The sequence below is a fragment of the Buteo buteo genome, chromosome 17, assembly GCF_964188355.1.
Source record: "Buteo buteo chromosome 17, bButBut1.hap1.1, whole genome shotgun sequence".
NCBI classification, from domain to species: domain Eukaryota; kingdom Metazoa; phylum Chordata; class Aves; order Accipitriformes; family Accipitridae; genus Buteo; species Buteo buteo.
Window position 1 is genome coordinate 19657741 of NC_134187.1, and position 16031 is coordinate 19673771.

Below are 16031 nucleotides of genomic sequence, written 5' to 3' on the forward strand. Positions count from 1 at the left end.
TATAAAAGTCCTGGGCTTCGCATATTCTCTCATCACTGGAAGGGATTTTTATTATATATTGTGTTATTATCTAACAAAGAAGGCACTGTTAACACTTCAGCTGCACGCTGATAAAAAGGAACAAGCTATACTCTAGTTTCAAAGGAAGTGAGTTGCATGTTGATTCAGGTGAAAGTGCCCAGCTGTACATCTAAAGTGGAGCTAAAACCCTGCCTTGACAAAAAATCTCCACCTTGATGCTTCCCTGGTGGCTAATTTAGACAGGTTCCCTGCTCCAGGGAAAGTGCCACTCAGAGGCAGGTGTGCAGCTCTTGGCACACACTGTCCGGAGAGGTTAGACACAGGAGTGCTGTTCAGAGCACCGGTTCTGTGCTCAGATGCCCTGAATTACCCTAAGAGCAGCCAACTTTAGCTTGTAACACCACATTCACTATTACTATGTAATGGTGAGTGTAAAGCCTGTTATTTAACAAAAATCCAGTAGTGGAGTAATAAGCTCCTGTTGTAAACAAAAAACTGACAAGAACACCACCACCCCCAAACTAAACAACCTTATCACCTGCAGAAGGCAGCCCGTCATGTTTTCTAGCATTTGTGGGCTTTTTGCTAAATTTATGATAGCCAGAAAAGCAGATTGCTCGGTTCCCATTTTTCTCCCAAGTCACTCTTCCTTCTTTGCATGAATTCAATGAATGGGAAAAACTGCCCAGCTCATACTGACATCCAGGATTAGTATTGATAGAGATTTAAAATTATCTAAACAACAGTGATGAGGATCTGACTGAAGACTAAAAAAAGAAAGATAACAAGTAATTGTCTCAGCAGTCCAGTAGTCTGCATTCAGTTTATACTGTGAAATCCTTTACAAGAGGGAAAAAGAATAGGCGGTGTGCAGATGGATTAAAACTGGACTGTGCAGAGCGCTAATGAAGAAATAAAGGTGCAATGTGACTATCTACAGCTTCCCATCTCCATGCTATTAGTGCTACTGAATAGACCAGGATGCTACATGAGAGCAATGAGAGAAGAAGGTATAGAGAGATGTTTCCTTTCTGACACTGACTGTGCATTAGGGGAAGGATGCAGAATGTCAAGATCTACATGGGCTTTACCCAGTCGATAAGGCATGATATCCAAAGCAGCTGACAGGTTTTCAAGAATCGCTGTGGACATCTGATCTTTAAAAGAAGTCATGTCATTACAAAGTAGTATAATTAATAAAGTTCTTAATGCCATGCAGACGCAGAATGGGCAGGGTAAAGAAGTGGAAAGAATAAATTAGTCAGGTGTGTTACAAAAGTATTCCAACAGAAATAGGACAAGGTCTCATGATGCTATGAATAACATGATTTAATATAATAAGTGGAGGAAACAGACAGAAGGCAAGACTTGTCAGGATCATAGTTAACTCTAGAATTGGAAGCAAAACTGAGTCTATTACTAGTTCACTTCTCTGAAAGAGGCTTGTATAACCATACCAAAGTTTCAAAGCTCATGGGTAGGCTGTTTCTCTAAGGGTCGACTGAAGATTGCGATGATGCTAGGGGATTACTACTTTGCAGCTTCACTGACACATAGTTCTACACTGAAGTACAGCAAGTTTTTTGTTACACAAGATCTCAATTCTGAGAAGGAAGATAAAACACCTCTGTTGAGGATTTCTTGGCTGGGCGAAGGCATGTGAGCAATCCAGCCGTTAGGTGGGAACGAAGCATAAGTTTACAAAATGCTGGAGCAGACAAGGACGCTGTGTCCTTGTATGCTGGGAAAAGAGAAGATAAGAAGAGCCTGACAAACAACACCTGGATGGTGAAGAATGAGATAAGTAACTGCTGGACACCTTGTGAAGAAGCTTGCGCAGCCAATAGAGAATAAGATAGTGTCGCATGAAACGGGGTATTGTACCAATTAGAGTATTGTATAAGGCGCGTGCACAAGCGCATAAGGTATATAACTGTATCAAATGTTGGAGTAAAGGAACTTCGCTTGATCACATTGGTCTGTGTGTGATGTCCCCTGTGGATCCTCTGCAACACACCTCCTTTTCCTGTCTTATGTTTTTAATCAAGGTAACGAGATGGCAATATAACTTACACTTGCAGGGTATGCTAGATAAAGTGACTACCTAGTGACCTACCTACCTAAAAGCTCAGTTTTATATAGGAAACACTTGATTCAGGTCACATCAACTTTTGCTTTAACAGCTTATGTGGGGAACCCACAAAGGTGCACACCAAAGCCACTCTATCACTCCCCCTCCTCAGCTGGACAGGGGAGAGAAAATACAACAAAAGGCTTGTGAGTCGAGATAAGGACAGGGAGAGATCCCTCACCAATTACTGTCACAGGCAAAACAGACTTGGGGAAATTAGTTTAATTTATTACCAATCAAATCAGAGTAGGATAGTGAGAAATAAAACCAAATCTTAAAAACACTTTCCCCCCACCCCTCCCTTCTTCCCAGGCTTAACTTCACACCTGATTTTCTTCAGCCCCAGCAGTGCAGGGGGATGGGGAATGGGGGTTGGGGTCAGTTCCTCACATGTCTCTGCCGCTCCTTCCTCCTCAGAGGGAGGACTCCTCACTCGTCCCCTGCTCCACCGTGGGGTCCCTCCCACGGGAGACAGTCCTCCACGAATTTCTCCAATGTACGTCCTTCCCACAGGCTGCAGTTCTTCATGAACTACTCCAGTGAGGGTCCCTTCCATGGGGTGCAGTCCTTCAGGCACAGACTGCTCCAGCGTGGGTCCCCCGCAGGGTCACAAGTCCTGCCAGAAAACCTGCTCCAGCGTGGGCTTCTCTGCCCACGGGGCCACAGGTTGTGCCAGGAGCCTGCTCCAGCGCGGGCTTCCCACGGGGTCACAGCCTCCTTCGGGAGCCCACCTGCTCTGGCATGAGGCCCTCCCCAGGCTGCAGGTGGAGATCTGCTCCCCCGTGGACCTCCCTGGGCTGCAGGGGGACAGCCTGCCTCACCATGGTCTTCCCCATGGGCTGCAGGGGAATCTGCTCCAGCGACTGGAGCACCTCCTCCCCCTCCTTCAGTGACCTGGGGGTCTGCAGGGCTGTTTCACATATTCTCACTCCTCTCTCTGGCTGCCGTTGTGCAATTTTTTGCCCCCTCCTTAAATACATTATCCCAGGGGCGCTACCACCATTGCTGATGGGCTTGGCCTTGGCTAGCAGCGGGTCCATCTTGGAGCCGGCTGGCATTGGCTCTGTCGGACATGGGGGAAGCTTCTAGCAGCTTCTCACAGAAGCCACCCCTGCAGTCCTCCCACTATTAAAACCTTGCCACACAAACCCCATACACCACATTATGGTTAAACATGTTTCAAGCTAAAATATTTATCAAAGAAGATTAAAATGCTTAGCTAATGTGTACATTACATGCATTAACGTGGGACAAAGTAATCAGCTAACATTTACAGTGAGCATAAGTAAAAATGTCCTACAGACACATGCCGTTACTTAATTGATGAGTGTATTTTTTGTATACATATATTAAGTCCTATTTTTTTCTGCAGACTCTCTGTTATAAACACAGAAATGGCTGCCAAGAAAGTATGTCAATAAATTAATAAACAAGTTTTGCTTCTAGTTGGGGGGGGAACACAGGACCCCTTATAAGCTGAATAAGGGGGGCAGTGAAACACAGCTGAATTTATAGTGCAATGGGTTGAGAGGAACGCTTGGTATCAGGCCATGGCTCAATGACCACTGTCATTCAACATGGCGCCACCATGTTTCCACCAAAACAGGGGGGCTTGCTCTCCTCTCTTTTCCCTTAGCTGCTCATTCCCAATACCTCAGCTGTGGTAGCACAAGCGCTCGTGCAAGCTTTGATTTGGCAAAAATTGGCTAGAGTTGTATATTGGATCAGCTTATTCTATGGTGGCTACACAGGGTTACTATGTGTAACTGTGGCATTGACTACAAGTGCTAAATCATTTATGAAACCCACTCAAAGTCCTATCCACGTATATATTTACATTATTCTGTATTCAGATGAGGAGAGCTTTTGTGACTGGGCCCTTCAGCTTTGCAGGTGGGGACGAAATGTTTCACTTCTTGGTGAGTCTTCACACTCACTTCACAAAACTGTGAGCTACAGAGCCTGAAATGTCCTCTCTGCCCTGGGCTGGCTAAAAAACCCCACAAATCCACCAGTGCTACAGCAACCAGAGAGCAAGTACCATGAAGCAACACAGGTATTGCTTAGCCTAGCGGTGCTAAATGCCACAGTAGTAAAAATGCAATCTGTCACATGAGGAAAGGGATCCATCTCTCCTGCCATTGCAGCACAACAGCAAGGAAAAATCAGCAATGGAGGTGCAGCAGTAGGGCTGGCTGATCACATGCAGCCTCAGTTTTACCAAGTGGGAGAAAAAGCAATGAAAGTAATGCATATGGTACTCGGTGGACTTCAAAAATCTTTTTTTTTTTCTTTCGGTTTGAATCTGAGCTCTGCATGTTGATCATGACAGCAGGAGAGTTACTGTTCAGTCCTTGCATGTAAATCGGATGTATGAATCTGTTCAACCAGAGAATTAATGAGTGTAACAGAAGGTCTTTTCTTTCCCCATCACTTACTGCTCATTGCTCCTTTAGTATGTGTTGCCCAAAGAAGACTACGAGTAATATACATGTGTAAACCTGTAAGGAATAAGAAATCCATCTGCTGTAAAAAACCATAATTAAAAGAAAAGCTAACCAAGAGCAATGAAATAAAAATATCCCAGGCAGGAAGGAGTGAAAAGCCTGAGAGTCTCAGTGGGAACCTTTACAGAGATAATTAATGTAAATAATCTTGATCTGAGAAAATCAGACATAAGCATTTTGTAAGCAAGAGTAATATGAAGTCTTATGAATATGTTGGAAGAAGCAAGAAAAATGCAGTAATTATATTCTGCTACAAGCCCAACCAAATTTTTTCTGTATTCCACCCAGGCCTGTCAAATGCATAAGCTCTTTCTTTGTTGTTTTGTTTTTTTTTGAAAGAGAGATGTCATCCAACTGATACGCACAGTAGTGTTGAACCCATTTGCTGTTTTTGCAATGGCAGGCAAAATTAACGTCATTGTTTTGCATTCTTGGCATTTTACTAGGCCACCCTTGTAAATCTGAACATAGCGCCCTGCGGCTCTAGCATCTTGAGATTGGCTTTGTCACAGTATGTCTGTACTAGAGGTACAGGGGAAGTCCAGCAGCTGAAAACGCAGCAGCATATATGCGCTGGGCTGTTTCTGGAGGCGGTCATACCTCTGCCCCCATCTTCTGTACTTTGACCTTGTCAGCTCAGCCGAGGCACCGAATTCGGCACATAACCAGACCTCCCGGCTTTGGTCTCCACGTACATGACGCTCCCGATAACAGGGTGTGTGACAGCAGGTTGCAGCTGGCAACAGTTTGAACGTTAACCTGCTTGGACAAGGTGGTTCTCCTTACTTCAGAGGCCGTCACCGACCAGGGCTCAGCTGGAACATGCTTACCGGGGGCTCCTGATTTAAATAGCAGGATGAGGACCACTTCAATGACCTTCTTCAGCTCTAGATTTTTGGATGTACTAAATACGTCGAGGCCCCTGCCATCAGGCCGTGACAACCCCTCCTGGGGTGCTTGTGGAGCCCAGAAGGGGAAGCGGGGACTGCGCAGCAGGTTGCAGGGGACGTTCGCTCGTCCCTTTTAATGACTTGTGGGGGACGGCGAGGCCGCCGGGGCCGACCACGGGACTGGGGCCGTTCCTGGGGCTGGCGGGCGACTTCAGCTGAGGCACCTGTGAGGTTTCACTCGCCTTTTAGTCACTGGGGCTTGCAGAATGGGGAGTTTGTGTGCGCTGCTGTGACCTCATACATCTCGTGCCCAAGCCCCTCCCTCCCCCCCAAAAAAGAAAACCCCCCAAAGCCGATGTGGATGGCTTTTACAATACAGTTATTAGGAGGGGGGCGGCGGGAGGCCGGCACCAAAACCCCAAGAACCCGCCAGGCCCTGGGCCTTCCCAGCGCTTTTGGCCTCTCCCGCGGCTCGTAGGGAAGCCCTCGGCGCGCTCCCTGCCGTTCGCCCGCCACGCATGCGCAGGGCGCGGGAGGGGGGGGCGGGGGGCCGGCGGCCGAGCGGCGGGGCGGGTGCGGTGCGGTGCGGTGCCCGGGGGTGGGCTGCGGGGCGGGGGCGCGGCCGCGCCATGTTGCGGTGGCTCGTGGCGGTGCTCAGTCACTCCTGTTTTGTCTCCAAGGGCGACGGCATGTTCTACGCGGTGCGCAAGGGCCGGCGGACGGGCGTCTACCGCACCTGGTAAGGGCCGCGGCCGGGGCAGCGCGGGGAGCCGCCGCCGCCGGGCCGCCTCCGCCTCGGGCCGGCCTCACCCCCGCCGCCTGTGTTGCAGGGCGGAGTGTCAGGAGCAGGTGAACAAGTTCCCCTCCGCCAGCTTCAAGAAGTTCGCCGCCGAGAAGGACGCCTGGGCCTTCGTGCGCGCCGGCCTGCCGGGGCGGCAGCAGCCCGAGCCGGCAGGTAGGCCGCTCGTCCTCCCCGCGCCTCCCGCCTCGCCGCCCGGGTGGGAGGGAGGGCAGGGCGGCCCGCCGGGGAAGCGGGGCGGGAGGGAGGCAGGCTGTGCTGAGCCGAGCCGAGCCGCGCTGAGGACCGGTACAGGCCGCTTGCCCTCTGCGTGGCGTCGGTGCCAATAGTGCGGCTTCTGGCCGAACGCGGGTAGCGGCTTCTGCTCGTCCTCCGGCGGACGTCTGGTAACGGGCGGAATGCCCCGGTGGTGACTGCGGCGGCGGCCCTGCCCTCCGGACGCAGCGGTGGGTGGGTGTGTGGGTGCGACGAAAGTATTTCTGTAGGTGCTTGGGGAGCACTGCTTGTTCCGTGTCCCTTTTACAGGCCGTTACGTGCGTGTCTCCTCTTCGGCTTGACCTAGGATCAGGAATGACTGCTGTGTCATAATTTTTGCGTAGTAGCTTGGGATGGTGTCGGTTAACAGACTAGCATTGCTAATAGGTGATAACAGCGGTTGTCTCTAGAAGCGGTCGTTTCAAATAAAACCTGGTCTTGTATGGAGTTGAACTCTTTCTCTCTCTTTTTTTTTTTTTTATCTTGCAAGGGGCACACAGTCCTCTAGCTGTAACACAGGAAAATGTTAGCCAGAGAGAGGGACCAGAAATAAACATCTCGTGTTGCAGTACATGCAAAAGGCCGTATGAACAGTCTACAAACGAAGAACAGTTTGCAAAGCGTGTAAAACACGATGAAGTATACTCAGTGCCTGCAGTCAGTCAAGATAAATTTTCATATATGGGTGAGGTCTTTCATTATTCCTGTAATTCTTTTCAGTTCTTTGCACTCTTTCATAAGTAACAAGTGTAATTATTAGAAAGCTTTTGGGGAGGTTTGTGTATGGCAGCATTAGGCCCAGCGTAACTTTGTTTTATTTTAAAATGGATATGTGAGCCATGATATATTTGTTCACGTTGTCTTTCAGTGTAATTTTAATTGGCTTTAACTGGTGTCAATGTATCGCTTAATCTGATTGTGATAGGTGGGATTTTATGTGTGTCTGAATCACAGACTATATTTAAATATACAGATGTAGCTGGGAAGTTTTAAAGTTGACTGAAGAAGACAGGAACTGTAGTGAAAATATGGAACTTGGGGCAAAAGTGCTTCTTGAGGCTGACGGATTTGACTCCAGCAAGGGTGTGAAGCTGCAGTGGGACTTCTGTTCTGCATTACTAATTTACATGGCTTCTGTAGTTAACTTTTTGAAGGGCTGTCTGGGGAGGGAAGTTTTGGGAATTAATCTGCTGGCAGACATTTCTTTTTGCTTAAAGAGTCTACATCCTTGAAGGAGTGCTTGAACTTCTGCTTTTGGTAATTCTTTTGTAGGTGACTTTGCAGTCGTTTACACAGATGGTTGTTGCTCTGGTAATGGACGTAATAGGGCACGTGCTGGAATAGGTGTCTACTGGGGACCAGGCCATCCTTTGTAAGTAGCTGGATGGATTCTTTTTTATTATTATTTCTATTTTATTTTGGTATATTACTGTTTGCTTTGTGTGATTTACAATATCAGCCTCCTTTGAATATGAAACCCTGCTGTTGAGACTCATAATGACAGTGCTACGAGACTAGTGAGTTACTGAGGGGGAAAGAGGAATCAGCTTCTCTGGGAGATAAGAATGTGGAGAAAATCAACTGGAAATAATATTTTTAAGGGCTGAAGCTGTAATTCAAGTAATGCAGAAAGTTTTAAAATAGGTGTAGGTGTGCACAGAAGACAACAAATGTAATTGCATATTGTTGGCAGGTCCATATATGCAGGTTGTACTATGCAGGTGGAAGTTACAGCTAGAATATCTATTCATCCTTCTTTATAAAAAGAAAGGTAGCTCTCTTGTATTTATTTTTCTAATGTGCAGTCATTATACACCATTCTGAATATTTGGGGTAACTAATCTACTATTCATTCCATGGACACAGAAATACCAGTGAAAGACTTCCTGGACGGCAGACTAATCAAAGAGCAGAAATACATGTAAGTAGTAAATGTCATAAAATGCTTCTGCCCATTATACTGCAGTAGCACGCTCATGACTATTTCAACTCTGGCCTTCAGAAACCGGTTACGGAGCTGTGAGGGAAGTACACAAAATATCAGGAGTTATGACTTGAAACAAATCATTCTCTTCAAGTTTTATTGATCTCTATTGGTTTCGAACAAGGTAATTCACCTTGAGAATTCCCAAATATCATCAGGCCAAGCACAGCAATTTGAAACAGCCTTGTTTTAGGAAAGCCTGGTTCTCAAATCTGTAGAGTATCCTTTGCATTTTTAATGCATGCATGTCAGACCTTGGAGTGAGGGCCACAGAGTAGCAGTTAAAAGGACAATTGGCTCCTTACTGTGGTAGGATCAGAATATCATATTCCTTAGATAAATAAACAATTCTAGGCTCTGAGGAGTAAATTCTGTTACTTCTGAAGTAAACTTCCATTGGCAACAGCAGATTTAGTCTTCCCTCCTTACCTCAATTCTTTTACGCTGCTATCCTGCACTGTGTGTTTGGAGATGAACTGAAATGGGGAATTGATCTGCTTAAATACCACAGAGGCCTCATTTTAGTGAGGGACAAGCAGAGGTGATGGTGGTGTGCCAGGGGTGAAACTTGTCACTAAAGAGATTTTCAGCTTTACATCCAGACCCAGCCACTTCTTGCTCTTATTATGTTGCATAGCACCAAAAAACCCTAATAAAACCCTTCTAGGGGTTCCAGACTGTTGGAACTGGTATGAATCCTTCCTCCTCAAAGTTGTGGAGAAAAGGCCTAAAACCTGGTGTGCGGTTGATAGAGGCTTTGGTAGAAGATTGGGCAGAGAGCTACTCCTTCAGTAGAGTTGAACATCAGAATGTTTTGGGGTTTTTTTGCCAGTGAAACTTAAGCAGCTTCCTGTTTGCCTGATTCATTAAGTGGTCGTCTTCATGCATAATTTTGAGAACCTCTGCTCCAAAGCATGTTGATACTCATTGATGGAGACATTACTGTAATATTTGTAGTTCAGTGTTAGCATCAAGTACTTTGCTGGTATTTTAATTGCATGTGTTCAAAATCATGTTCTGAACTGTGATTCTATTGAAATGTTCTTAAGGCAGCCTGCAAAGCAATAGAGCAAGCAAAGAGTCAAAACATCAAGAAACTAATTATCTACACTGATAGCAAGTTCACTATTAATGGTAAGTTAATTATTTTAGTTTTCCTGATTCTTAAAGACACACTGTTTCATTACATAAGGCACACAGAACATACTGAGTCCTGGGGAGAGGGATATAAGGACGAGAATTCATAACTTATTTCAATACTCTTGGGGAAAACCAGCATTTTTGTCTTAAGGCATTCAGTATGACACAAAGTTTAGAAAAAATGTTGTTCTTGTATACTGTGTCAACGATCTGCTCAGAAGCTGGTGTAGTAACCCTGTAGGTATTTTGGTTTGTTTTGCTTGGATTGGAGAGGCTTTCTTAATACGTACATGTGAAGCACATTCAAGTTTCCTTGCTTTTTACATGTAGACTACACTTTCAAGCTTTCAGGCTACGCTAAAAGACTAGCCAGAGATGGTATGTGCTCAGAATATGTATTTAAAGTTTCACCTTCATCCAAAGATTTGGAAAATTTAATTTTATTCCCTATAAATGCCATATGAAGCGGGCATTAAGATAATTCCTGAATAAAACTTTTTCCTCTCTCCCTGAGATCTTCAGATTTTACTCCCGTGATAATTTGGAACTGCATAGGTATTTTTTTCTTTGTATTTCACATTTTTATAAAGGGAGTACATGTGTTTGCTGTTTCTAGATCACTTTGGAGTTTTTGCTTTTTCTCATTAAACAAAAACACTGCAACTTTTGATGGAAAATTAAATGTTGCGCTTTCACACTTTGGTTTTGTTTTGGGGGAGAGATGGGGGGGGAATGTGAGTATCTTGTTCTTAGCATAACTTCCTATACTTGAGTGGTAATGCTGGAGGTAATCATCTGTTTCATTGCTTGTTAATAATAAAGCAAATAAATGGTTGGTATGTTAAAATTCTGTCTAACTTTTCTTCCAAATAAGTCATCCTGCTTTCTAGAAGCCCCCCCCGCCCCGATTGCTGAAAGTAGAGGAGTGCAAGAGAAGATTGTCAGTTTTTTCCTTTTTCAGATGGCTCATGCTTAGAAGTAAAGCAGAACTTACCTTGAAAAACTCTGATGTCACCTTGAGTAGCAATACCCTAGAAAGGACAGAAAGCTACTGAGTAGGAACAAGTGACTGCTAGTCAAGGAAGGAGTTGCTGGAGCTGTCACTTGCTGCTTGTTTCAGATGCTGTTAGCTTCAATGTGCGTGAAAGAGGTTCTGTCCAGAAGTAGAAAGTGTCAAGGACTTGTGCTCTGTCCTCCTGATTCTAGCTTGTAAGTTGAGGAAGGGACAGTAAATGTTAAGAAACAAAGGCATTTTCCATTGCTTCTTCCTTAAGATCATCTCACAGATCTCTCATTTGAGTAGCTTGTTTTCCCCAAAAGATGAGATACAGCATTTCTTACAGGAGCAGAATGTGTGTGGGTGTAGTGATTTGTTTTGTTTGTTTTTTTTTCTTGGTGGTGGTGCGTTTTTTTAGTCTCTGTTAGAAGCATTCTGAAAAAAAGGAAGAGTAAAAGGAAGTCTCTGCTCTTCAGGACTGGGTGTTGCATGCTGATCAATAGAATCCAAGTGCATAATTTGTTGCAAGAAGCAAATTCAAAGCATTAAGGAGCAAAGAAACATCTTTGCAATTCTTTGCTTTGTGAGAGAAAAGTGTATACCATCTTGTCTGTGTAACTGGTGCTATGAAGGAGGAAAAGTTGCTGTGTCAGATAAAATTCCTGTAAAACTTGGGTACAAGACTTAAGCATGAGGGAGGAAAAGAAGAATATTTAGGTGCAATGGCTTAGTCTCTCTGTTCTTCGTTGCAGTTTGCTCTTGCATTTTGGGTCACTGAGGTGCAGGTTCCACTCTTGTTTAGCCAAAGTTATTTTGTAAATGTGTCTAGGAGTTATTTTTTAAAATACCAGAGGAGGAGGCTTGCAGTTAAGTACAAATGGATGTGGTGTGGTTTGGTTTGGTTTTTAGGGGGTTTTGTGTGCAAGATTGGTGATTCTCTGTTTGGTTCGGGTCTGTTTGTCATGAAAGCAGTAAGGATGTCTTACGTTGTCAAGAGCAGCAAGGTATTAAAAAAAGAGGAAAAAAAAAAAAAAAAAGGATCCTTATTTAAGAAGTAATACAGTAAATTTTCTGTCCAGCAAGGAATAGCCAGAATGTTAAATCTTGTTCTGTAGAAATCTGCTTTTGTGGTCCTTCTCTGAAGGATTCTGTTCAGTGTGCAGAAGTCATGAGACAGCTGGCTGGCTGTTTTTCCTCTATGTGTGTATATCTCCTCAGTTTCTCAAAACAAAGTGGTAGATTTGTTCTAGCTTACTGTACCATCAAGCAAATCCTTAGCTTCAGTTTATTGAAGTTCATGTCATAATTTTATGTGTAATGCATATATAAAATTGTAGTCTTTAAGTTAAATATCTGTTTGGGAAAACATGGTCAGGTAATACAAGTAATAATGGAAAAATAGGATTTGAAAGACAGTAGTAGAGAACCCAACAAGAATATGTCCTATATCCGGTGTCTTTGCCTGAGACTTTGTGCTGCATTAATGTCTTGTTAAAAGGCTGTTTGCTCCGTCTTATCCTTGTTGGCTTCTTTAATAGCATTTTTATGGTAATGCTTCGTTTGCATAGGTATTACGAGCTGGGTTGACAACTGGAAAACAAATGGCTGGAGAACAAGTTCAGGAGGAAGTGTAATAAATAAAGAAGATTTTGAAAGACTTGATAATCTATCAAAAGGCATAGAAATTCAGTGGGTAAGCACCTCATTTCTTATTCTTAATGACATCTTAAAAATGCTTCTTGTAAAAACTTAAAAGTATGACCGTAACTGAGAATTTTATAGAGCATAATATTGTACATCCATAAGTAAAACCATAAATACAGTGAAGCTGCTTGTTTTATTTAAAGCCAATAAGCAGCATAACTGAGGCTCTTGGAACCAGTATTTCATTTATTAAAATGCATGTTCATGTTTGTTTTCTGTCTCTTGTTACTACTTAGAAAATGCCTGCAATAATTATTTTTAGTTTGTTAGCACTGTTAGTAGATAAAATTTCTATTCCTGGAAATCTAAGCTTAAAACGTAACTGTGACTTTTTGAGTCATAGCTGAGTTTCTGGATTTGCTTTTCAGAACTCTTAAGATGCTGGTTCCTTGGTGTAACTCAATCACATGATTGTCTTTAAACTGGGAAAACTGAGAGAGTGTAACCCCCAAATAAACTAACTGTACCTTAACTGTGTTTTTTCTAAGAAAACTGGGCATAGAAGGGTCTTTAAAATACCCATTCTTAAGTTTTAAATTGTTTCGCTCTCCAGTAAAGAATTAAAATAACTTCTATGCAGGTATTCCTGGTAAAATATATTTTTCTGTAACCTCTAGCATCAGTGCTAAACATTGTAGGGGATATCTTCCCTCTCCTCCTAAATTTTATTCTACTTGTGGCATAAGACTACTGATTCTAGAAGTATTCTGTACCATTGACTTTGTGGCTGCTAATGGCATATTTATGGGCTTCTCTCTTTACTCTGTAGAAAACAGGATGACGTAGATCTTTAACATGCACTTTTTCTATGGGATATCTATTGCAGATATTCTTCTGTTCATGGTGTTCTGTGTTCCAGAGTTGGCAACTCCAGTTTAAAGACTGACTAGATTTTTATATAACTACTCCTATTGTCTATTGAGGAGAAGAAAGTGTAAAAATTTAAAACTAAGACCAAAGTTCAGCTGTCCTTAGAGTATTTTACGTAATGAAAAAAAATACTGTTCTTTATGCACACTTCTTACACCTGAATTTCTTAAACTTGGGAAGATTTTTATTTCAGGAGCAGCAATGTATGCATACACTTTATTTTAGTAATCTGCCCGCTCCAGTGCGGGGTCCTCCCTGGGCTGCAGGGGGATATCTGCTCCACCGTGGACCTGCCTGGGCTGCAGGGGGACAGCCTGCCTCACCATGGTCTTCCCCACGGGCTGCAGGGGAATCTCTGCTTCAGTGCCTGGAGCACCTCTTCCCCCTCCTTCTTCACTGACCTGGGGGTCTGCAGGGTTGTTTCTCTCATATATTCTCACTCCTCTCTCCAGCTGCTCTGCAGCATTTTCACCTTTTAAATACGTTATTGCAGAGGCGCCACCAGTTTTGCTGTTGGGCTCAGCTGTGTCCTGCAGCGGGTCCATTTTGGAGCCGTCGGGAACTGGCTCTCTCCGATGTGGGGGCAGCCCCTGGTGTCGTCTCACAGAGGCCACTCCTGCAGCCCCGCAGCTGGTACCAAAACCTTGCTGTGTAAACCTAATACTATGTCACACACACTTCATGCTTGTCCCCTCTCAGATCTTGTCAAATAGCAAGCTTGATTTTCTTCCTCTCCTTCCTCGCCCCCACTCCTCCACCCCTACTTCTGACAAGGATGGGCTTAAGGCTGAAAGTGTTTTCAATTCCTAATTGAAGGATGGATAGTTAAGACATCTGAAAATTGGGATTCTTTTCATGCCCCATTTCTGTATCCGAAGCGAGTGCTGTAACCACTGAGGCTGTTAGTGGCATAGAGGTCTCTGGCTTTCTGGGAAAAGATTAACTTGGTCTAAGCACTGAATGCAGATAGCTTTTTCTCTCTTCTCTGAAGGTGGGAATTTTGAGTCGGAGCTGTTGTCTGCATTTCTTAAAGGCTAGGTTAGGTGGTCCTTATCCAGCTCACTACTCCCCATAAAGATGATTTTCACAATTTGGCAAGACTTCCCTAGAGGAAGGGAGACTATGAACATTCCTGGGAAGAACACGTAAGGACTAAATGTGAGGAGAGGGCCTCTAAGGAGGTGTTATTGTACTGTGAATGAAAGGGTGTTGCATGATCAAATTTCATGTATGTACTTTTTTTTTCTTGATTTCTTGCATATCTAACGCTTCTATACTTTTGTCCTAACAGATGCATGTTCCTGGTCATGCTGGCTTCCAAGGAAATGAAGAAGCTGATAGACTGGCAAGAGAAGGAGCTACTAAACAGAAGTCCTGATGTACTGGGACTAGAGACTGTTGCAGTGGGAGGAAAAGGACAACATCACAGTGACAGCTTGAACTGCTGTAATTGTTTCAGAGTTGAACTTTGAACTGTACTTCTTTCTGGCCTGAAGTGTTAAACATGTACCAACTTCTGGGGAGAAAAACCTCACATCTTCTATAGCATTTGTTTTACAATCAAGTCAATATTTACTTGATGATACAGAGTGTTTGCTTTTTTCCATTTTACTGAAGGGCTGCAGTCAGTGTTTTTAGCTGTCTTGTAGACTTCTGAATTCACTGTAAAGACAGACTTCTGAAGAAGAAATGTTGAAACTTTATCCTAAGCATTCTGTGTTTTCCTCTTAGTAAAATAAATTAATTTTTTTTATACAGAGGTATATATTAACAGCCCAAAATAGTTGGGGGCAGGGGGACTTTGGGGTTGGTTGGTTTGGTAAGAGGTCAGTGACCTAACATGGAGATGTCCATTAATGTTCTTTGGCATTCTGGTACTAGCTATAACTGCTCTACAGATGGGCTTGTAACACTCGCCTGTGCCTCACAATATCATCATTTACAGCATCTGTCGATTTCTTTATAATTTTACTTATTTTGCAAGGTAGTGTGAACAAACCAAAAAGCCAGGTCACAAGAAAACTTGAACAATGAATTTTTACTGTTCTCCTCTCTCTAGTTGCTTCATGTCCAAGCTATTTGTTTCTGGCTTCCTGTTTCCATGAAGTAATTTTTTAATGCATGCTGGTTCTCATTAGCATTGTTAGTTCCTCTTTAGTGTTGTCCCAAAGGTAATAATTGGCCTTTTTATCTGAAATGGAACTAGAAGATGATCAGTTTCTCCAGATCGTCTGGATGTGAATTGTCTGACTTCATTTTTTTCCAGTCAATGACGAGATTAATGGAATGGCTAATGTGCACTTAATTTAAGAGAGTAATTGCCAGTAATCAACATGGTTTTATTTTCCCTGCATCTATATGGGAAGAGCAAATGGGTTTCTTATGTTATCTTTGTCAATTTCTTTGTAAGGTACCTTCATACTATTGAATAGTAGGGCTTAAGCTAGGAGTCACTGAATTTTTTTTGTAGTTGTTAATTGCTATACAGAATGCTAGAGCTGCTGAAGGTTGATTTCTTAATAGTTCTCGTGTGTTGTTGTATCTTTACTGAGGCAAAGTATGAGCTCTTACGTATTTAGAGTCACATGAATTGTGAGAGAATGAGGAAACTGGCTAGCTAGTAGCTGATAGATAAGTGAGGTTGCTTTAGTTGTTTTCTCTCCTCCAAAAGTGCACAGTAAAGCTCATCTAAGGGTAAGGTAGTGCACTGGTTAGATTTTCCCCTCTGCTTCT

The 16031-nt window shown here is 43.6% G+C and overlaps 1 protein-coding gene across 1 annotated transcript; it reads left to right on the top strand.

Moving 5' to 3' along the window:
• Positions 1-6132: 6132 nt before the first annotated feature.
• On the top strand, positions 6133-15053 carry RNASEH1 (ribonuclease H1). The gene is made up of 8 exons (XM_075049205.1): positions 6133-6288; positions 6380-6504; positions 7094-7288; positions 7876-7975; positions 8470-8524; positions 9637-9721; positions 12293-12417; positions 14590-15053. Exons 1-8 carry the CDS (start codon positions 6179-6181, stop codon positions 14674-14676), a joined length of 882 nt encoding a protein of 293 aa, XP_074905306.1. The 5' UTR covers positions 6133-6178; the 3' UTR covers positions 14677-15053.
• The last annotated feature ends 978 nt before the right edge of the window (positions 15054-16031 follow it).